General features: G+C 38.7%; 1 protein-coding gene across 6 annotated transcripts in view; it reads left to right on the top strand.

Moving 5' to 3' along the window:
- The window catches only part of PTPRA (protein tyrosine phosphatase, receptor type, A), a 90,993-nt gene that overhangs the window by 5,665 nt on the left and 61,403 nt on the right, over window positions 1–23,925 (top strand). For 3 of the 6 annotated variants that reach the window (XM_014546511.1, XM_014546512.1, XM_014546510.1), the window contains exons 2-4: window positions 18,976–19,064; window positions 21,321–21,399; window positions 21,892–22,218. In XM_014546511.1, the coding sequence (XP_014401997.1) occupies window positions 18,978–19,064; window positions 21,321–21,399; window positions 21,892–22,218 (493 nt within the window). In that variant the 5' untranslated portion in view covers window positions 18,976–18,977. Of the gene's footprint in view, window positions 1–18,973; window positions 19,065–19,574; window positions 19,671–21,320; window positions 21,400–21,891; window positions 22,219–23,925 lie in introns of those variants that run through there. The other 3 variants (XM_014546513.1, XM_014546514.1, XM_005874712.2) reach the window with 3 other exon arrangements.

Genomic DNA, 23,925 nt, shown 5'->3' with positions numbered 1-23,925 from the left:
CTCTTCTCTTCTCTTCTCTTTTCTTTTCTTTTCTTTGCTAATCCTCACCTGAGGATATTTTTTCCATTGATTTTTTAGAGAGAGTGGAAGGGGGTGGAGGGGAGAGACCAAGAAACATCAGTGTGAGAGAGACACATTAATTGGCTGCCTCCACATGCCTTGGGACCAGGGATCAAACCTGCAACCCAGGTAAGTGACCTTGACTGGGAATCAAATACGCGACCCTTTGATGCTCAGCCGACACTCAACCACTGAGGTATACTGGCCAGGGCAGCAAACACTTTCTTGAGTGCAAATCAGTGGCTCTTTTTGCTAGGTTATATAGGGTCTTTTTGACCCTGAATCTAGTTACCTTGATCACCCTCTTTATTAACTCTCCTTTATTATTATTAACTAGAGGCCCGGTGCACAAAAATTTGTGCACTCGGGCGGGTCCCTCAGCCCGGCCTGTGCCCTCTCGCAGTCTGGGACCCCTCAGGGGATGACCACCTGCTGGCTTAGGCCCGCTCCCTGAGGGGATTGGGCCTAAGCTGGCAGTCAGACATCCCTCTGGCAGCCCGGGAGCCCTCGGGGGATGTCCACTTGCCAGTGGGGAGTAGGCCTAAGCTGCAGTTGGACATCCTTAGCGCTGCTGAGGAGGTGGGAGAGGCTCCCACCACCACTGCTGTACTGGCAGCCGTCAGCCTTGCTTGTGGCTGAGCAGAGCTCCCCCTGTGGGAGTGCACTGACCACTAGGGGGCAGCTCCTGCATTGAGCATCTGCCCCCTGGTGGTCAGTGTGTGTCATAGTGACCAATCATTCCCAGTTGTTCTGCTGTTAGGGTCAATTTGCATATTACCCTTTTATTATATAGGATTAAATTATAATTATTAAAACCAGGTGTTAATGGCACAAGAAAAATTATAAAAATAGACCCATATATAATTAGAATTTTTGTGAATCATCTTGTTAGCAGTGCTTGGACCTCAGTTCAGCAACCTTGGTACTTGAGTTCTGGCTAAGAAAGAATTCATAGCCAACACTTAAATAGAAGTAAGAGTTTATTTAGAAAGTCACAGAGATAGAAGAAATGAGGCATGGAAGAAGTGAATCAGCTGGTTGCATGGGCTCAGGAAACAAGTTACAGAGGCAAAAGAAGGGCCCTTGGAACTTAGGAGAAAGAAAGCAAGGATATATGTGCCTGGGGGAAGGGGAGAGAGGAAAAGGTGTAGAGATGTGTTTGTGTGACAGAGAGAGGCAACCAAGCCTCCTGCTTGCTCCAGCTCCGTGGCTGCCAGCCACCATCTTGGTTGGGTTAATTTGCATACAGTCTCTCTGATTGGCTGGTGGGTGTGGCTTAGGGTGTAGCGAAGGTACGGTCAATTAGCATCTTTGTCTTTTATTAGTGTAGATAATTTACCTGTAGGTTCTTCTGGATTTTCTATGCAGCATTTCCTGCAAATAATCTTATCCTATCTACTTTTTATACTTCTAATTTCTTTTTCTTATTGCAAAGTCTAGGACGGTGATGGCGAACCTATGACACACAGTCAGAGGTGACACGCGAACTCATTTTTTGGTTGATTTTTCTTTGTTAAATGGCATTTAAATATATAAAATAAATATCAAAAATACAAATCTTTGTTTTACTATGGTTGCAAATATCAAAAAATTTCTATATGTGACATGGCACCAGAGTTAAGTTAGGGTTTTTCAAAATGCTGACACGCCGAGCTCAAAAGGTTCGCCATCACTGGTCTAGGACCTCGCATACATTATTTAATAGAAGAAGTGATGGTGGGTCACCTTGTCTTATTCCTGATTTTAAAGGGAATGCTTTTAGTGTTTCCTGATTCAAGAGGATAATTGTGTAGGATTATTGTTTTAAACAACTGTTTTATCACCGTAAAGAAGTCTTCTATTCCTAAGTAAGAGAGTTGTTGTTGTTTTTAAATCACGAATCCATGTGTTTTTATCCAGTGCTTTTTTTCTACATAAGTTGAAATGATTATATGGTTTTTCTTCTTTAGTTTTTCTTCTATAAGTATAAATTTTATATAACAGATTCAGTTTGTTAATATATTGTTTAGGATTTTTAATTTATAATATTGAGTGGAAGTGGACTATAATTTCCTTTCTTGTAATTTTTTTATTGATTGATTTTAGAGAGAGAAACATTGATTTGTTGTTCTGTTTATTTATGCATTCATTTATTATTTCTTTGTATGTGCCCTGACTGGGGATCAAACCCACAACCTTGGCATATCTGGATGATGCTCTAACCAACTGACATGGCCAGCCAGCACCTCTTGTAATGTTTTTTTTACTAATTTTACTGCCAGGTTTCACTCACCTCTTAGGATGAGTTGGGATTTATCTACCCCCCACCCCACCCCAATCCTCTATCATCTGGGCCCAGTGTTTTCTTTTTGGCAAAAATTTAAACTTCAGGTAAACTTCTTTAATAGTTACAAGATTATCCAGGTTTTTTATTTATTTCTGAGCTAGTTTTAAGTTCTGTTTTTCCAGAGATTTGTTCATTTCTTTCAAGTTTTCAAAATTATTTGCTTATAGTTGTTGATAATAATCTTAGTTTTCATCTGCTGTATGTTATTTCCACTTTTTATTAATAATATTTATGCTTTCTCATGTCTAACATTTATTGTTTTGACATATGTCTACAGCAATGAAACTTTACCACAATCAAGAGAGTGTGAAAATAACTATCAACCCCCAAAATTTTCTTGTGCCCCTGTGTAATCCCTTTCTCTTGCTTGGGCTCACAGCACTGTCCCCAAGAAACCACTGATCTATTTTTTGTTGCTGTAGATTAGTTTGTACTTTCTAGTGGCTTATGTAAGTGAAATCATGCATTATTATATTAACCATGTGTCCATGATGATTTGACATCGGGACCTTGCTGACTCTGGAGAGACTGCCGCTTTTAGAGTTAGCCAGTTTCTAGAGACAACTCACCTGCTACTGTGCCTTTTGTATGCAAACCAATCAATCCAGACCCCAAACCCCAACCACCTGCTTTATTGGGCTCTCACACTCTGGACACTATTCACCTGGACAATTTACTCCATGGCCAGGTACCAGACAATTAGGGACAGCCTCTAAACCAGCGGTTCTCAACATGTGGGTTGCGACCCCTTTGGGGGTCGAACGACCCTTTCACAGGGGTCGCCTAAATACATCCTGCATATCAGATATTTACATTATGATTCATAACAATAGCAAAATTACAGTTACAAAGTAGCAACGAAAATAGTTTTATGGTTAGGGGTCACCACAACATGAGGAACTGTATTAAAGGGTCGCGGCATTAGGAAGGTTGAGAACCACTGCTCTAAACCATAGAGCTGGCTGATACTTTTCAAAATAGCTGATCCTAAACCTGTTTACCCAGCCTCCACCATTCCTTCCTGTAGAAACAATAAAGGTTTTTACTTTTCCCACTCACTCCCTCTTGCCTCCTAACCAACCCTGGTACTTCCCCATGTGGCACCTGTGTGGCATTGTGTGTCACCTCCTTTTAGGAACTATGATATGAGTAACAAACTAATAAACTGTCTTTTCAGTGGCAATCACCTGGTTTTTTGGTCTCACCATACCTGAATAATAATAAAACCTACTCTTTAAAGCAAGTATGTACTCTCTTTTGTTTTGCTTCTTTTACTCAGCATAGTTATTTTGAGATTCTGCCATGTGGTGTGTATCAATACTTCATTCATTCTTACTGCTGAGTAGTATTCCTTTATATCGATACTAGTGGCAGTGCACGAAGCTGTGGCGGGGGGGGGGGGGGGGGGTGTTGTCTCTCAGCCCGGCCTGTACCCTCTCCAATCTGGGATCCCCCAGGGGATGTCTGACTGCCAGACATCCGTCTCGCAATCTGGGACTGCTGGCTCCTAACCGCTCGCCTGCCTGCCTGCCTGCTTGATTGCCCCTAACCACTCTGCCTGCTGGCCTTCTTGCCCCCAACTGCCCCCCACTGCCCTCCCTGCCAGCCTGATTGTCCCCAACTGCCCCCCACTGCCAGCCTGCTCGCCCCCAACTGCTAAAATATTCGTTGCTAATATTAGTGAGAGAAATGGTGCGCCTGCGTGTAAGGCGCGTAAGGGAAATAAATGCAATGCGATTATAGTAATTAGTCATTAGCAAATGTTGTTCATTATTAATAATTATGTATAACAGTATATTATAAAAATTAAGTTACAAAATTTTTATTAAAATGTTTCTTATATACTGTTAAATTGGCTGGGCCGCAAAAATATTCGTTGTGGGCCACATGCAGCCCGCGGGTCATGAGTTTGACATGCTTGATATACAAGCTTTTGTATGAACATACTAGTACATATCCTGGTTTCTTGGATGAATACCTAAGAGTGTAATGGCTGAGTCGTATAGTAGATTTATGTTGTAACTTTTTAAGAAATTGCCAAATGTTTTCTCAAAGTGGTTATATACCATTTACATTCCCACCAGCATTGCACAAGGGTTCCAGTTTCTCTACATTCTTGCCAACACTTAATATTTTCTATTTTTATTTTTCCCCCAAACTTAAAAAAAAAAAAAAATGGGCCTCCTACTGGGGATTGAGCCCACAACCAAGTATTTGCCTTTACTGGGAATCAAACCCTGACCTCCTGGTTCATGGGTCCATGCTCAACCATTGAGCCACACCTGCCAGGCTATTTTTGTTTTGTTTGTTTGTAATAGCCAGACTAATAGGTGTGAAATAATATCTCAGTGTGATTTTCTTTTTTTAATCCTCACCCAAGGAACTGCTTAGAGAGAGGGGGGGAGGAGAGGGAGAGAGAGAGAGAGAGAGAGAGAAACATTGATGTGAGAAACATCAATCTGTGTCTGCCTACATGCTCCTGACTGGGGATCAAACCTGCAACCCAGGGATGTGAACTGACCGGGAATCGAACCTGCAACCCTCTGGTGCATGGAGTGATGCTCAACTTACTGAGCCACTCCAGCTGTGCCCCAGTGTGAATTTGATTTGCATTTCTCTGATGATTAGTGATGTTGAGCATCTTTTCATGTTCTTATTAGCCACTTGTATAAATTCAAGTCCTTTGCCCATTTTTTTAATGAGGTTGACTTTTTTGGTTGCTGAGGTGTAGGAGTTTACATATAGGGTGTTCCAAAAAATGTATGCACACACACTTTGAATAATTATAAAGGCAGTGTTTATTAAAATATATTTCATTTTCAAAATTGAGCTATTAGCTGTTAAAGTGTGTATACATTTTTGGGGGACACCCTACATACAGTATTCTGGTTTTCAATTCCTTATCAAATAGCTGTTTTCTCCCATCTGTGGATTTCCTTTTCATTCTGTTAATAGTGTCTTTTGATACACAGAAGTTTTTAATTTTGATTAAGTCCAACTTACCTATTTTTTTGTTATTGACTGTGTTTTTGGTGTTATATTTTTTAAAATCATTGCTAAATCTAATGTTGTGATGCTTTTCTCCTATATTTTCTTCTAAGGGTTTTATAGTGTTAGTTCTTATGTTTAGGTCTTTGATCCATTTAAGTTAATTTTTGTATATATGGCATAAGGTAGGAATCCAGCTTCATTCTTTTGCATGTGGATATCCAGTTTCCTAGCACCATTTCTTGAAAAGGCTGGCCTTCCTCCATTGAATTGCTTTTGCACCTTTGTCAAAAATTATTTGGGCATATTTGTGTGGATTTGTTTCTGATTCTCTATTTTATTCCATAGATTTGTTATGTTTATCCCTTTGCTAATATCATATTGTCTTAATTACGGTAGCTGTATTCTAAGCTTTAAGATTGGGTAAATGGGTTTCTCCCATTTTATTCCTTTTCAAAATTATTCCTGGTTTGTTTTTTTTATGTATATAAACTATATTTTGCTTTGGTTTCATATATCTGATAGTTTATTTCAAGGTGAGCTTTAAGTAGAACCAAATACTTTTTTATATTGTTTCTTGTTTTAGTTAATCTGCAATATAAATTTGTACCAGACTATTTTCTGTGTTTGTTTATTTGAAGTAATCTGCTTGACCTTTTTGCCTCCAGGCTCCTCTGTCTAGGGCCTAAACCAGGGGTGGGCAAACTTTTTGACTCGAGGGCCACAATGGGTTCTTAAACTGGACCGGAGGGCCGGAACAAAAGCATGGATGGAGTGTTTGTGTGAACTAATATAAATTCAAAGTAAACATCATTACATAAAAGGGTACGGTCTTTTTTTTTTTTTTAGTTTTATTCATTTCAAACGGGCCGGATCCGGCCCGCGGGCTGTAGTTTGCCCACGGCTGGCCTAAACAAATCTAATTCTAACCCTTAGGACTCAGTGGTTCTCAACCTTCCTAATGCCGCAACCCTTTAATACAGTTCCTCATGTTGTGGTGACCCCCAACCATAAAATTATTTTCGTTGCTACTTCATAACTGTAATTTTGCTACTGTTATGAATCGTAATGCAAATATCTAATATACTATATGTGTTTTTCCGATGGTCGCGACCCACAGGTTGAGAACCGCTGCCTTAGGTGAAAGTTAAAGGGAGTAGAATTTAACAATCCTCTTTTACAGGCTTACTGTTCCTGTTTCATTCTCTGCATAATTTCATCTGTGGGAGTAAGCTGCTCTTTAGGGCCTCAGACTCCTACTGATTTTGGGGGTCCTCCTCCCTTTATTTTGGACCTCTCTCACCACATTGCTTTTTTCAAGAAAAGATCTGAAAGTTTATTTCTGGTGTTCTAGAACTTCTTCAGCAGTTTTTCAAGCTCTTTTCTCTAACTGGCAAGTATTCAGTGTGCTGTTCTTACTCCACCCTCCCTTGGTGGCATGTATCAGTTTTGTACTCACCAGTGCCCACCTACTCTTGCCTCCTGTGCTTGTCAGATGTCTCTTGCCTGGCTTGTTCATTGTTGCTTTTGTCACCCTTACAGCTGTCCTCTTTCTTTCTTTGGCTTACTGCCTAACTTCTGTGGCAGCTGCTCTATCGTTGCCTGTCTGCCATTCTGCCCCTTCTCCCCCCTCCACCCACCTTGCTCTATGTAGATACAGCATGTACATTTTCCTTGTTCAGCTTATAGCCTTCCCCATGATATGTTCCAAAGCAGTCATCCTCTTGCTTATAGCATTGTGTTTCACCTAAGTCAGTCACATGGGCCTTTCTTACCTCTGACATCTCATTTAAGTCTTTAGTTCTGCCCCTGTAAATTCTCTTATCAGTATCCTCTGAATATTTCTGCCATGCTCTGAGGTTCTCCTGGTTTGGTGGCTAGGCTTCAGTTAACGGCTCTTCTAACCTCAAACACCACTGGTTGATCCTCCACCCTGCTGTCTGTCACTCATTCTTTCTAAAATCCAAATTGTTCCCATCAACCTCCCTGTGCTAAAGCCTTTGGTGGTTCCTCAGTGTGTTCAGTGGAAAGTTAAAACTTTTTATGTGGCCAACAGCCCCTTTGTGATCTGATCTCTGCTTCCTCTATCATCACCACTTGGCATTTCTTCCACATATCCTCACAAACTCTAATCTTACATGTTTGTAATTTTCACAGTCATTTAACAGGTATTTATTAAGGTCCTGCTTGATGCCCTTACCCAGCTCTTTGCCATGCCTGGAACCAGATAAGCTTTTTCATGCTTCCAAGTCCTCTCTGCTTGCAAGACTGTTTCTGACCCTTCTCTTGGCTAACTAACTACCCTTTAGCCTTCCAAATTGAGCTCAAACATTACCTCCCCTGGTCTGAAGTTTTACCACTTCATCTTAGTATTAGTGTTCATTCAAGGTTTGAATACATAGTTTATTTGTGCCTCACTACTGGTTTGTGAGCTACTTGATGACAATGTCCATATCTAAACTGTCTGTATGTTCTTAGTATCTGTTTGGAGTATGAAGGAAGATGTGAGCTTTGGAGTTTTAAAAGCTCAGTTTTTGGCCCTGGCCCAGTGACTTGGTTGGAGCATCATCCCATATACTGGAAGGTTGCAGTTCGATTCCTGGTCAGGGCACATACCTAGGTTGTGGGTTCGATCCTGGTTGGTGTGTGTATGGGAGGCAACTGATCGATCAATGTTTCTCTCTCACTCTCCCTTTCTAAAAAATAAAAAATTTTAAAAATCAGTAAAAGTTCTGAGTTTGAAATCCTAATAGCTATTTATTTAGATATATGGCCTTGAGCAAATTCCTTAACCTCTGTGATCTTTAGATTCTTCATCTGTAAAATGGGAAAACAATACCTCACTCATAAGGTGATTGTGAGGATTAAATGAGTTAAAATGTATAGAATACCTAGTACAAGTGCCTGCTGTAGGCAACCAAGGATTGTAGTTGTAAAAATGGTTTTTATTTTTAATATAAATAATATAATGTTGATTGAGTGAACAATTAGCTGAAGGAGCTGAACCCTTCTTCTAGGTGCCTTTTTTTCAAATCAGAGAACGTGAACAGCTCTAGGAAATAGTCCTAGGGCAGAGCTTAATATTCCTGGCTGCCACTTACTTCTTTGGTTCTCCCACACCTGGGAGATATCCTCAGTAAGGCTGAGAGTTGAGTACATACCTTTCCCAAAGGAATATTCATCTCTGCAAAAGAGTGAGTGTACTTAAAATCAGTAATAGTACTTGAGCAGACACATATGTATATTGAATATCTGAAAATCAGTGGTTGATTAATGAGTGCATTAAAAAAAATCACTGCCCCTTTGTTTAGAAACTCACAAAATGGAAATAATCATCAATTAGTTTTATTTCGCATTAGGAAGATTTTTCTGTTTCTTCATTAGTCTTTAATCTTTTGAAGGATAATAAGATATGTGAAGAAAGGTAGTCCTAGATTTATTCCACTTCCACAATTTACCAGCTACATGACCATCTTTTAATTTCTTTGTCTGCAAAATGGGAGTAATAGTATCTAGCTGGTAGAGTTGCTGTTAGATTTAACTGAAATAACATATACCTGATATTTGATCAGATTTTAACAGTATTAATGTATGGAATATTGAATGCTTAACTTTCAATAGATAGACCCTTGATGGACGCTATCCCAGCCAAAGCATAAACTTTGGGGAATGTACAGATGGGCTGAGGTCTCCTTTGCTAGTGGGGGCTTCATAATATTGATTTCTCGTAACATTTTTTTTTTTTTAGCGAATGTATGCAGCATTGTACTTTCTATCAAGAGGGCTGAGAAAAATGCATTCAGGAGCATCCTCATCATTCCTATTCCTAGGTCATCACAAGTCTTATTTCTTACTAGTAGCCTGGTGCACGAAATTTGTGCATGGGAGGGTGGGTGTCCTTCAGCCTGGCCTGCACCCTCTCCAATCTGGGACCCCTTGGGGGATGTCCGACTGCCGGTTTAGGCCCTGTGAGATTGGGCCTAAACCGGCAGTCAGACATACCGCTACAATCCGGGACTGCTGGCTCCTAACCGCTCACCTGCCTGCCAGCCTGATCGCCCCCTTAACCACTCCCCTGCCAGCCTGATTGATGCCTAACTGCTCCCCTGCCGGCCTGATTGCCCCCAACTGCCCTCCCCTGCCGGGACCCGCCTCCTCCACGCAAGGCGGTGGAGATGCCAGGACCGGCCTCCTCCGTGCTGCACGGAGCCACGGGACCTCTAGACCTCACTGTGCGGAGCGGCCGCCAGGACCCGCCTCCACTGTGCGCATGGTCATCTTGTGGCAGCCATCTGTGTATGTTTGGGCCTTCTTGTGACAACGTCGCGCACGAGGGCCACCTAGGCTTTTATTAGTATAGATAACTAGCTGTTTGGGGTTGGTTGTTATATCAGAAAATGAAACAGGTTTATTTCTTATTTATATATATAAAAGGCTAAGTGACTGATCGACCGACTGGCCGGTACAGATGATGCACACTGGCAATTTAAAAATAAACGTTGACTTGCACATGCGTGATACATATACTAGTAATGCTCTCATTGGCGCCAGTCACACGCGTGTTTCGACACTAGCCTCCCATTTAAATTAATTAAAAGACAGTTTCCCGTGATGCCAGCATTTGCGATGACTATTAATAAATCACAAGGACAAACTCTAGGCAGAGTAGGAATATTCCTACCTGAACCCGTTTTGACATGCTTACAGTTATATGTTGCTTTCTCTCGAGTTCGAAGAGCGTGTGAAGTTGTAAATACTTCATCACAGGGAAATTAGTCAAGCACTCTGAAAGTGTTTTACTCTTAATGTGGTATACAGGGAGATATTAGAATAAGTTTAATCAATTTATCAGTCATTGTTTTTATCAATGTTTTTATTAGCATGTTTTTGTTGTTTTTATGTCATGTCTTTGTTATTATTTATTAATCAATTTATATATTATTTTCATATACATTTTACTAATTTTCAGCTCTGACACTTCTATTATAGAGAAAGGGCGAATAGCGATATTAAAATATTTCTTCTAATTAATTTCCTTTCAGTGTGCACGAATCAGTGCACCAGGCCACTAGTATATACAAAATTTGAAAGTAAGTAGGGCCAGTATAGCAGTTTCACAGTATCATCAGAGAACTCGATCCCTTTCTAACTCTCAATTCTGCTATGCTCAAAATCACTTCAGGGTCCATAGTGACTACTGGTTATCACATCTAAATTCCAGATTCAGGAGGAAGGACGGGGAGGGGCGGGGTGGGGGAAGGCTCACACCCTTCCGTTTGCACCACCTTCCTAGAGATCTCATAATATACTTTATCTTATATCTCCTTATCTAGAACTTAGTCACTTGTCCACACCTAACTGAGGAATAAGGATTTCCTTAGCACCCAATTTTTCTCTCCTTGCTTTAGACCAGGATGGCAGGATGGCATGTCTCTCAGGGCCTCAGGGTCCACTGACAGGGAGTGTATGTTTGGGTAAGGAGTGTTTCTCTTTGGCTAGAAGCCAAAGAGTATATCTGTGGATGGTTCCTTCATCTTGGGTGCAGGATATATATTTCACACAGTTTATCCATGATATGTGTGTAAGCATGTATAATTGATTGCTTATGAATTTAATATTCAAGGTTTCTGTAGTTCAAGCCTCTCCTCCCCCCACAAAGGTGCACAATATGGTAAGTTGTAACACCAATTGCATCATAAGGTTGGGGAGGATTAAGTGAGAGGGGGCATACAGAGAACTCAGTACAGCTGGGTTTTGAGATAGGAGGGCAAGGGTGAATGATTTAATAGCCAGCATACACTGTCCACCATCCATGCCCCCATTGTAGAATTCAGAGCCTCCACATGTATCTCTGGAGAATGTCTCAGATCAATTATGCTGAATTTGAATTTTGGGAAATGTTCTTAGAGACTCACATATTGGGAAAACAACAGACATAGTTCTTTTTAAAATAAGTTTTTATTGATTTCAGGGAGAGGAAGGGCAAGGGAGAGAGGGATAGAAAAATCAATGATGAGAGAGAATCATCGATTGACTGCCTCCTGCATGTCCCCTACTGGGGATTGAGCTCAGAACCCAGGCATGTGCCCTGATGGGAAATTGAACTGGTGACCTCCTGGTTCATGGTTCAATGCACAACCACTGAGCCACACAAGCTGGGTGACAGCCATAATATTTTAGAACTCCTTTGTCACTTATCCTAGGGCTTTTTACAAAGTATTGCTCATGGAATCTTAGTTTTCCTTTTCCTTTTTTTAAAAATATATTTTATTGATTTTCTACAGAGAGGAAGGGAGAGGGATAGAGAGTTAGAAACATCGATGAGAGAGAAACATCGATCAGCTGCCTCCTGCACACCTCCTACTGGGGATGTGCCCAAAACCAAGGTACATGCCCTTGACCGGAATCAAACCTGGGACCTTTCAGTCCACAGGCTGACACTCTATCCACTGAGCCAAATCTGTCAGGGCCCTTTTCCTTTTTTTTTAATGTTAAAATTTCTGAACTGAGCACCTTAATTAATGTATGTGCAGTGGAAACAATTTTTTAAAGAAAGAAATGTCTTTGTAATGAAATAATGACTGTATATTGGCCCTTTTTCTGGGTGTGGTGTAGGGTAGGAGAGAGAACACAATGTGTGTGCCATTGTGTCCAATAAATTACGGGAACTGCCCAGATTTCATGACTCATCTCCCAAAGCCTCCCTGCTCAGCTCTTCTATATTCACAGTTAACCAAAGGCTTATGATTCACTTTTTGAAACTATTTAGTGATCACTTTTGGGAAATGGGACTGGCAAGAGGTGAATGAGACTTACATTTTGCTTTCTATTCCTCTCTTCTGTTTGTATATCTTGTAATGAGCATGCTTTACCTTTTTTTAAGTTGTTTATAATTGCAGTGAAGAAGAGGACCAGTGTCTTTCCTATATTACAAAAGTAATGTTTTAATAAGTAACATTAAAAGATTTACTTTCATATTGATGCATGTTGAAATAATATTTTAGATATATTGTGTTAAATAAACTATCATTAAAAAAAAAGATTTACTTTCTGCTGGAAGGTGAATGTGGTCTGGGGATTGGTGACTATAGTTGATAACACTGTTTTATATTACTCAAATTTGCTAAAAGAGTAGAACTTGAATGTTCTCCCCAGAAATGAATAGGACAAAAAAACAACAACACAGTTACACTTTGAGGAACATAAAAACTTGAGTAAATGCATAAAAATTTCTTTTTCAAAAAATATTTTTTTATTGATTTCAGAGAGGAAGGGAGAGGGAGAGATAGAAACATCAATGATGAGAGGGAATCATTGATCAGCTGCCTCTTGCACACCCCACACTCTGGATCAAGCCCGCAATCTGGGCATGTGCCCTGACCTGGAATCAAACTGTGACCTCCTGGTTCATAGGTTGATGCTCAACCACTGACCCACATAGGCTTGGTGAGAAAAAATTCTTTACAAAATTCTAAGTAAGAGAAAAATTGAGAGAATTTTATATCCACCACCTAGATTCTACAATTAACATTTTATTATACTTGTTTTATCACTTATCTATCCATCTGTCTATCCCACTATTTATCCATCAATTCATATTGTTTAAAATATATTTCAAAGTAAATTACATATATCAGTACCCATCTTCCCAATACTTAAACATGTATATCATTTACAGTATTTGTTAATGGGTAGAGTCTTTTTTAGAGGTAAAATTTATGTACAGTGAATGCCCAAATCTTTTTTTTTTTTTAAATCCTCACCCTTGGATGTGTTTACCATTGATTTTTAGACAGTAGGGGGTCGGGGGGGAGAGAGAGAGAAGGGGAGGGGAGAGGAGAGGAGAGGGGATACACACCATTTGGTTCCAACTGGGGGCAGAGAACAAACCCCCAACCCAGATACCAGCCCTTGACCCAGAATCAAGACCCTCTGGTGTACAGGCTGACGCTCTAAACACAGAGCCATGCCGGCCAGGCTGTAAATGCACAGATCTTAAGTTACCATTCAATGAATTCTAAGAAATATACCCAGGCAATCCAGAACCCTGTTAAGATATGGAATACTACTATTGTCCAGAAAGTACCCTTATATTCCTTTCCAGTAAGTCCTGTCTCTTTCCCATGCAACAATTGTTATTTTTTCCACCATAGTTTTACTTTTTCTAGAACTTCATATGTATGGAATCATGCATTATAATATGCTCTTACATAAGGCTTTTTTCACTCAGTGTGATTTTTTTTTAGATTCACCCAAGTGGTGTGTATCAGTAATTCTTTTCTTTTTATTGCTGAGCAATATTCCATTGTTTATATATTACCACTGTTTATATATTACCTGGGTTGTTTTCAGTTTTTGTTATTATGAACATTCTTGTACTAGTCTTTGCAGACATAGTTTCTCTTAGGTGAAAATATAAGAATGGAATTACTAGACCATAAAGTAGGTGTATATTTAGATTTATAAGATGCTGTCAGACAAACTTTTTTAAAATATCACAAATAGAGCTCATCCTAAAAACTCATCCTGTGACAAGGTGGAACCATTTCCACTCTTAGAATTATGCACAGGGTGTCTGGTATTGTGCAGACTACAATTGGATGGCTGGGCTGGTTTCCTTTTGACATTTGGTAGTGCATATTTTCCTTGGATTTCAACCATTTGTTCATTCATGTTGAAACTAGACCTTAGTCATAGAACCAGTTTTTAAAATCTTCAGTTCAGAGGGAGGTGTGGAGAAGTGATGAATTTGAGACAATATGGGGTATCAGTGAATCAGAGGTGACAGAGAGAGGTTGAAAGATTTAACAACAAAAAAGCTGTGTGGGAGATGTGGGAAAGAGGATGTGTGGGGAGAGAAAGAAATGGGCCCCCCCCCCCCCCAGTGAATTTTAATTTAATATATTTGTAAAAGTTATTTTTAAGTTCAAAATCAAAGGTTGTCTTGTATACTAAAATGGATTTCCAAAAACCCTCCTCATTCTGTTTAACAATTACATAATACTCCATTTTGTGAATATGCCATGATTTATTTAATCATGTTCACTTTTCCTATTGATAAACATTTAGGTTATTTCCAGTATTTTTTTTTTTATTGCAGATAATACTGCTTTGAATAACCTTGTACATAGGTCACTTTTAAAATATGGGTATATCTAGAAAGTTCTTGGGCAGAATTGTGTCAAAGGGTTTGTGCTTTCATAATTCTGATAAATATTTACAGATTGTATGAGAGTATCTGTTTATGAAAATCTTTGCCAGTGCAGTGTTGTTCAAGTTTTTATATTTGCTTCTGATAGTTGAAAATGATATTGCGGTATAGCTTTAAATTGGGCTTTCTTTGATCATGAGTGAAGTTGAGTATTTTTCATATATTTAAGAGAAATTTTTCATTTTCTGTGAATTGTCTTTCTCATGTCTTTTGCCCATTTTGGGGGTTTTTGGTCCCCTTTTTATTAATCTAATCTGTAGGAGCCCTTTATATATTAGGGAAATTAGTCCTTTGTGAATGAGTTGGAATATTTTAAAAGAGCTCAGTCTTTAAAATATGGAGGTAGTTTTAGTGGAATGGTGGTAAAAGAGGTCAGATTGCCATGTACACAACTCTTTCTAGAAATTTGGCTGTAAAGTGTAGTAGGGAGAATGCTAGCTGGAGGATTGATGCAAATTCAAAGGAGTTATTATTTGATAAATTCTTGTGTTTAAATGCTGTTATGAAAGGGAGGAATTAAATCTAGGAGATGGTAGTAGAGGGTAAGGTTTCCAATGAACTGAGATTCTTGGAAAGAACTGTAGAGGAGGAAATTTGTAAATATGGTGATGAGAATTAAGGATGTCCCATGGCTTCTATTTTCTTTGAAGCGAAGGCAAGGCCAATAGCCAAGGGTATAGGAGGAGATGGTTGGAGAGAAGAAGAGCTTCTTTGAAATCACTGCTATGGAGAATTGGCGAGAAAGCTGAATAGGGAAATACAGAAAGATTGCAGGTTTTCAGAGTTCCACTGAGGCAGAAATAGTGATATAAACTTTATGGATTGTTTGGTTTTCATAAGCAGCATTTGGCAGTACAAGTGTAAGATTAATTCAGGATTGGGTTTGGGTGAGGGGGTTCCCTCATGTATATGTAATGGAACAATGTAGCAACAGAACTTAGGATATTAGCAGGGAAGTGATTGAACTGACACCAATTCTTGATTATGTAGAGAGGAAAATAAAGACAGGACAGAGATATTGGAAATAAAATTAGAGAGGATCTGAAGGAACCAAAAGCCTGGTGAGGTCAGAGAACAGTTTGTAGTAGAAGTAATAGGGAGAGAACTGCAGGGATAAAGGAGTGTGGTGGAGAGTGGGATGAGAGCTTTTCTTGGTGATGATAGAGCCTAGAATGAGCCATTGTCATAGGGTCCAAGTAGAGTAGAGGTATAGGTTGGAATTGAGGAAATCAAGGAACTCAGAGGCTGGCCCAGATGTGAGTTGTAGTGACTGATGTCTGTGAGGATGTTGAACAGCCTTCTAGGAGAATATCAGGACTTAGGGATGGAAAGAAAACTGTGAACCACATTGCAGTAACAGAGGAGTGCCAGCAATCATTAGGCAAAAAAGTCCTCGGGAACAGGGACTGTTAGAGCAGGCTCAGGAAAAACGGTTTGCAGTAGCATCCATGAAGAATGAGGAAACTTCAACCCTACATCCCGACATGCAGCTCTAGGATGCTTGGATAGAAGACATGGTGATTAGAGGAGGGGAAGTAGCGTAGGTGTGGTTGCAGTTTAGTCTGGAGATCAGGAAGTCACAGGAATTAGCATGAGGGTCTTTATATCCTCTGAGAAGAATTAGGCCTTCACTGTGGTTTTCCTAATTATGGTTTAGTGACACGGGTCTTCTTAAACTGACATATCTCTCAGCCCCTACTTTATGCATACAAATCCTCTCCAACTTGCCATCTACTATGCGTTTGTTCTTTTCCCTGGCATTCTTTTACTTGAGGTATGCCTTCCTTGTGCAGTTTTCCTTCTTTTAGTTTTGTTTCTTATATTCAGACTGTAGTGAAATTTATTTTTTAACTTAATTGTATTGATTATTTTTATTTATAAAAATAACATGCTTTTTATTTTTAAAATTTAGAAAATAAAAAAGTACAATATAAAGAAAATAAAAATCATAAAGTACTATGCCAAAATTTTTATAGATTTTTCCTTCTAATCTTTCATGCATATACATTTATAAATTTAGTTGCGATCATATGGTATATTCAGTCTTGATTTGGCTTTTTAAATTTTTTTGGTTAATCTTCACCCAAAGATATTTTTTCCATTGATTTCTAGAGAAAGTGGAAGGGAAGGATAGAGAAAGAGAGAAAAACATCAATGTGAGAGAGACACATTGATTGATTGCCTCCTGCATATGCCCTGACTGGGGCCGGGGATTGAATCTGCAACCCAGGTATGTGGGTTGACCAGAACCTGAGACCCTTTGGTTCACGGGCTGACGCTCCAACCACTGAACCACACTGACCAGGGCTGCCCCCCCCCCCCCCCCCCTTTTTTTTTTTTTTTAATGAAGGGCTTGCCTTGGCCAGTTGGTCCAGTTGGTTGGAACATCATCCCGTACACCAGAAGGTTGCTGGTTTGATTCCTGTTCAGGGCACATGCCTAGGTTGGGTGTTTGAATTCTGGTCGGGGTGGTACCAGAGGAAACCAGTCAATGTTTTTTTGCTTTCTCTCTCTCTTGAAAAAATTAATAAAAACATATCTTTGGATGAGGATTTAAGAAAAATAAATGGTTTGTTCCACTTTCTTATACTCTTTGAATGCAGCATTTTGAATCATAATAATGTATCATCTTGAATAGCAACATAATACTTATTTCATCTTTTTCCTGTTTTCCCTAGTGGGTATTTGGATTGTTCTTTTCCACTTAATGACTATCTCTATATCATTTTAAAATATATTTATTTACTTATTGATTGCAGAGAGGAAGAGAGAAGGAGAGAGAGATAGAAACATCAGTGATGAGAGAGAATCATTGACTGGCTGCCTCCTGCACACCCAACACTGGGAATCGAGCCTGCAACCCAGGCATATGCCCTGACTGGGAATTGAACTGCAACCACTTGGTTCATAGGTCAACGCTCAACCACTGATCCATGCTGGCTGGACTCTCTAAATCATTTTAGTCTGAGTTATAGTTTATTTGTATTCACTTTAGAATAGAACCTTGAAAATGGGTCAGAAAACAATATGAACATCTTTAAGATTCTTGTATAATCTTTCTGGAAAGAAATTTGTTAGTTTAGGCTAGTTGGCATTCCCACCAGTATTTTTGTTCTTTTCTGTGACTCTTGCGAGTGTGAGGGAGGAGGAAACTTTCCTCTAACCCAGGTTCTTTCTGCTGGTCTAATAACTTAATTCACCTGATAAAGATTAATAAGAGAAAATAACCTAATTTAATTACATGTGTGTGCATGGAAAATTCACATACTAGTACATGAGTCAGAGACCCCACGTGAGAGGTTCAAAGATAGAAAGAGAAAATTAGATATATGGTATCCTGAGCTAAGGATGAGGTAAGGTAACTTGAGGTTTCAGAGGGGAGGAATGTTATTGCAAAATGATAAGGAGAGTAGATGTTCAGTAATTAGTAGTTTGCCCTGCCATATAGTCAAAACATTTTTTTTCTGGTGATAACTCTTATTATGGGCAAGGCCCCTAATTTAAAGTCTGGTGTGCTTGCAGGGTCTTGATTGCCTTCAGCTCAAAATAATTCACATGCCAAAGTGGCACATTTTGGGGAGGCTTCTTGTGGACCCTTATACCAGCATTGAATATTTCAAATGATTGATCTTTTCTGATTTGGAAAATAAAAATGTTATCTCATATTCCTTTGATTAGTGGGGATGGTCAGCACTTTTCATGTATTTCCTTTGTTGTTTGTTTTTCTCTTCTGTAAATTACCTGGTTAGGTTCTCCAGGTTTTTCAAAGTTGGGGTTTTAATGTTTTTCGTATTGATATATGAGTTCTTGTTTTTATCTTTCTCTTATTTATGAAATTTTCCCCAGTTTATTTCTTTTTAAAAAAAAGACTATTTTTAGATTAGTTTTAGGTTCACAGCAAAATGGAGTAGAAATTATAGAGCTGCCAAATACTCCCTTTCCTAAATATGCACAACCTCCCCCATTATTGACATCTGCCACAGTGGTCCTTGTTGAACCTACATTTTGACACATCATTATCACCCAAAGTCCATAGTTTACATTAAGGTTCACTTTTGGTGTTGTACATATATTCTATGGGTTGTGGCAACTGTATAATGATATGTATCCCCAATTATATCATCATATAGAATAGTTTGACTGCCCTTAAAGTCCTGTGTTCCATGTATTCATTCTCTTTCCTAACTCTACAACCACTAATCTTTTTAGTATCTCCATAGTTTTGCCTTCTCAAGAGTATTATACAGTATGTAGCTTTTTCAGATTGGTTTCTTTCACTTGGTAATACATGTATTTAAGGATTCTCCTTATGGTAAGAGTATGCTTAGTTTTTATAAGAAACCACCAAACTGTCTTCCAAAGTGTGTGTATCACTTTGCATTTTCACTAGCAATGAATGAGAGTTCCTGTTGCTCCACATCCTCACCAGGATTTGGTGTTGTCGGTGTTTTGGATCTTGGCCATTCTGATAGGTGTGTGGTGAGTGGTATCTCATGTTTTAATTTGTAATTTCCTAATGACATATGTTGCTGAACATCTTTTCATATGCTTACTTGCCATCTGTAAATCTTCCTTGATGAGGTGTCTATTCAGGCCTTTTGACCATTTTTTAAAATATATGTTTTTATTGATTTTACAGAGAGAGAGAGGAAGGGAAAAGGAGAGAGAGAAAAACAAACATCCCTGAGAGAAAAACATTGATTGGCTGCCCCCGCATGCCCTCCCCTGGGGACTGAGCCTGCAACCCAGGCATGTGCCTTGACTGGGAATTGAACCAGCAACCTTTGTGTGTATGGGATGACGCTCAACCAACTGAGCCACACCGACCAGGGCTTGACCATTTTTAAAATTGCGTTAATAGTTTTCTTATTGAGTTTTAAGAGTTCTTTGTATATTTTGGGTAACAATCCTTTAGGAGATGTGTCTTTTGCAAATATTTTCTCCTTATCTATGGCTTCTCATTCTCTTGACATTGCCTTTTGCAGACCAGAAGTTTTAAATTTTAATGAAGTCTAGCTGATTGATTATTTCTTTCATGGATCATGCCCTTGGTGTGGTTTCTACAAAGTCATCACCATACCCAAGGTCATGTAGATTTTCTCCTATGTTATCTTCTAGGTTTTGTAGTTTTACGTTTATATTTAGGTCTATGATCAATTTTGAATTATTTTGTGTGAAGAGTGTATGGTCTGTGTCTAGATTTGTTATTTTTTGACATTGTATGACCATTTGTTCTAGCACAGTTTATTGCTCCATTGTATTGCTTTTGCTCCTTTGTCAAAGCTCAGTTGACTATATTTATGTTGGTCTGTATTTTGGCTCTCTCTTCTGTTGCACTCTCCTATTTGTCTGTTCTTTCACCAGACCACTCTGTCTTGATTACTATTGCTTTGTTGTAAGTGTTGAAGTAGGATAGTGTTAGTTCTCTAGCATTGTTCTTTGGTACTGAGTTGACTATTCTCAGTTTTTTGCCTTTAGAATAAGCTGGTCAGTATCTATAAAACAACTTGCTAGGAGATTGAGATTGTATTGAATCTATAGACCAAAATTGAAAGAACTGACAATATTAAGTCTTCCTTTCAATGAACATTATTTTTAATTGATTTCTTTTATATTTAGAATCATTTGTTTTTTTCTATTGTTAGGTATTCCATTTTTAACCTTGGTGTTTTCTTATGTTGCCTTTATGTTTTTCTTCCTCATTCTGAACTCACATAAATATTTATTCCCTTTTAAAATGTACATTCAAGCATTTAATTCTTCAACTGAATTTTATTTTGGTCTATGGAATGAGGCAATGGTCTGACCCCCTCTCCCCAAATACATATTTTCCCAAAAAACCATTTCATATTGATTTATCAAGAATAGACACATATACATATACAATAATCAGCCTTCCAACCTGTTTCCTAATCCTATGGAGGGAATTGTATGTTTTTCCAGTTTTGGATTATGGTCAGATCGGAAGAATGGGAATATGGTCAAATCTTGTATGGCTGCACCTTGGAAAGGCCACTTGCTGGACCCACTTCCTGTTAGGCATGGTTGCTGGTACCAGAGGCAACTCCTGGGATATATATTAACCATCTGCACGTCCCTACCCTTCCTCTGGAGAGGCACTACCATATTGAATTACTCTCTAGGCATGAGGCCCATGAAGATAGGACCTATGACTATTGCTCTGCAGTTGTTTCCCTCAGTGTAGGGCACAGAAATCTGAATAGATGAATGAGCCACTATTAGTTGTGGAAATGTGCCACAGCCCTTTGATATGGTTTGAGGTGGAATTAAGGTTGAGCACAGCTGTATAATGTCTGCTTCGAAGGGCACTATGCGGTCAACCTACCATTTTCATATTTCTCATTCTGAAGATGCTAAAACTGCACATAGCAATCACCTTTTAAAAGGACAGCTACCTAGCTCTCACCCCCAGAGATGCAGTCTGACATGGGGATTTTTTAAAGTTCTTTGGGGTAATTCTAAAGTGCAACTAAAGTTGAGAAACACTGCTCAAAAAAGTTTGTTCTTAGTAAGTCTTATTTATATGTCTATAAAGATTCAATGAAGTAGTTGGATTCTTGGGGAAATGTACATATCAGACTCCTAAAAAATTATTGGTCCTGTGTGCACATTTTAATAGCTGGGAAGATTTTACCCAAAATACTCCTTTGGTGAGTATTTGGACATAGTTACAATAATATAGAATTTTATCTAACATGGCTTTCTATTTTCCAGGTCAGCATGGATTCCTGGATCATTCTTATTCTGCTTGTCAGTAGTCTGATACATGTCAGTGCCAACAATGCAACCACAGGTAAATTGTCATTTAATAAGGCTGTATTCAGAGTAGAATTTTGCTTTAAAAAATATTAAAGTTTTACTTAAAAGTAATGGTAAAATAAATGTCTTTAGAAATCTCTGAGTCCTAGTGAATGCTCATCATTGTGGTATATACCATACTACATACTATGACATATACCATATACATACTTCTTTAAGTAAATAAAAAGGTAATGTATTCATTCCTGAAAAGTACAAAAAAATTTTTGTTATTTAAGACCCTATATATTAATTCTGAGGAACTAAGTAAAGAATCCAGTCTCTTCCTCCCTTGGACTAGTAGTCTTTTGGGTTGGTAGAAAGGGTCCAGCACTATAAATGTGCCCACACTCTTGTTTATTTTATTCACTCTTTGATTGGTGTCCAAGTGTTTGAGAGCTTATTAAGACTTGATACTTTGTGCCTTGTAATTTTTAAGCTATCACATTCTTCCTGTGATGTTTCCTTATTTTCTTGATGTTTATAGCTTCACCTACAAGATCTAATGAAGCATTGGTAGCAGAGTCAGTAAAAGAAGAGCTCAAAACTTCAAATCCTACTTCTTCAGTAACTTTTCCTGTGACACCAACTTTCAGCCCAAATCTAACTCTGGGACCCACCTATGTAACCACTGTCAATACTTCGGATTCTGAGAATGGGACCACAAGAATAGCAAGCACCAATTCTGTAGTTACTACAATTTCACCAAATGGAACATGGCTTCCAGATAACCCGTTCACAGATGTCAGAACAGAATCTTCGGAAGGAAATTCCAGCACTGCAGCAACCACTCCAGAAACTTTCCCTCCTTCAGGTACTAGAGATGGTTTCTATTCTTGCTTTTGCTATTTGAGTTTATTCACCCATTATTATTTTTTTGTGTGTTTTCTAGGCATAAAATTTCTTGAAATAAGTAAAATTGCCCAAACAAAGTAATGAAATCTAGATATAGGGAATGCTCAGTGATGTCTGATTAATATAGGGTTAAGAGGAAAGAAGAAAGATTCTGGAGGATGTCCTGCTTTGCATGGGTTCCTGGTTAGATTGGTGAGGTTTAATCATGTTTAAAGGTAGAGAAGAATGTTGAAAATATAAGAGAAAGAGGGGAGCTAAATGATTATGCAAGAGCCCTAACCGGTTTGGCTCAGTGGATAGAGCGTCGGCCTGTGGACTGAAAGGTCCCAGGTTTGATTCCAGTCAAGGGCATGTACTTTGGTTGCGGGCACATCCCCAGTGGGAGATGTGCAGGAGGCAGCTGATCAATGTTTCTCTCTCATTGATGTTTCTAACTCTCTATCCTCTCCTTTCCTCTCTGTAAAAAATCAATAAAAAATATTTTTAAAAAAATAAATGATTATGCAAGAGACTGAAGATGCAGGTATACAGAGGTAAGTAATAGTATTATCCCTGAAAAGAAAGGAATCTATGGAGACCATGGGAAGTAAAATGGGTCTGGATGGCCTAGGCAGTTAGATATGGAGTGGGAGACCTGTGTCCAGGGGTGGAGTTAGAGATGATCTCAGAGAAACAGTTGAATTGCAGTGTCAGTTTGTTCAGGGCTTCAGCCCAGCCTAGGCAAAGCATATCAACAGAAAGTTCTCAGAAAAGGAAATATAAATGATCCTTTGAAAAACCTCACTCAGTGAAATGCAAATTAAAGCTATATCGAGCCTTGGCCAGTGTGGTTCAGTTGGTTGGGCCTCATCTCTCTCTCTCCCCCCACTCTCTGAAAAGCAATGGAAAAAATATCTTCATGTGAGGATTAACAAAACAAAACAAAAACTTGGCAAATACCTCCAGAACAAAGTTAGGAAACAAAAGCAGGCAGCCTTGTCTTGTACTGACTCTAAGAAGGATGCTCTCTGTGGTTTTCCATTAAACATGGCTTTTCTGACTCATTTATTGAAGCTTTTTAATGTTAGGGAAATGAGCCCTTTGTTTACCTGTGATAAAACTACAAATACTGCCCCCTAGTTCGTCATCTAGCTTTTCTGCATTGCAGAAACTATTATTAGCAATTTAGAAAATTTTTTAATTAAAAATTTATCATATTCAGGATTTGTCATTTTATTCCTGTTTCAAAGAGCACTTATGTCACAAATGGGTGTTAAATTTTGCCAATTACCTGTTCAACATTAATGAGCAAGATCTATATGATTTTCTTATTTTTATCATGCTATGATGAATCATATTTACAGATTTTCTATTTTTGAACTCTTTACATTCCTACAAAAACAACTGTATTTGGTTGTGTTGTATTTTTCTTCAATGAATTGTTGTAATGTGTTTGATAATTATTTTATTTGGGATTTTCTCCATTGATATTCATAAGTTATTTCCAAATGAAATTGGTCTGTGTGTTTCCTTTGTATTTGTGCTACATTAGTTGTCAGTATTTTGTTTTGCTTCATGGAAAGAATTGAAGTTTACCTAGAAAACTATGCATTTCATTCATGTTTTCAAAATTATTTGAATGGGATTTGAGGAAAAGTCATCTTTTAAGATCAATTTCTTTTTTTTT

The sequence above is a fragment of the Myotis brandtii genome, unplaced genomic scaffold, assembly GCF_000412655.1.
Source record: "Myotis brandtii unplaced genomic scaffold, ASM41265v1 scaffold45, whole genome shotgun sequence".
Lineage (NCBI taxonomy): Eukaryota > Metazoa > Chordata > Mammalia > Chiroptera > Vespertilionidae > Myotis > Myotis brandtii.
This window is presented reverse-complemented; position numbering and strand designations above follow the sequence as displayed.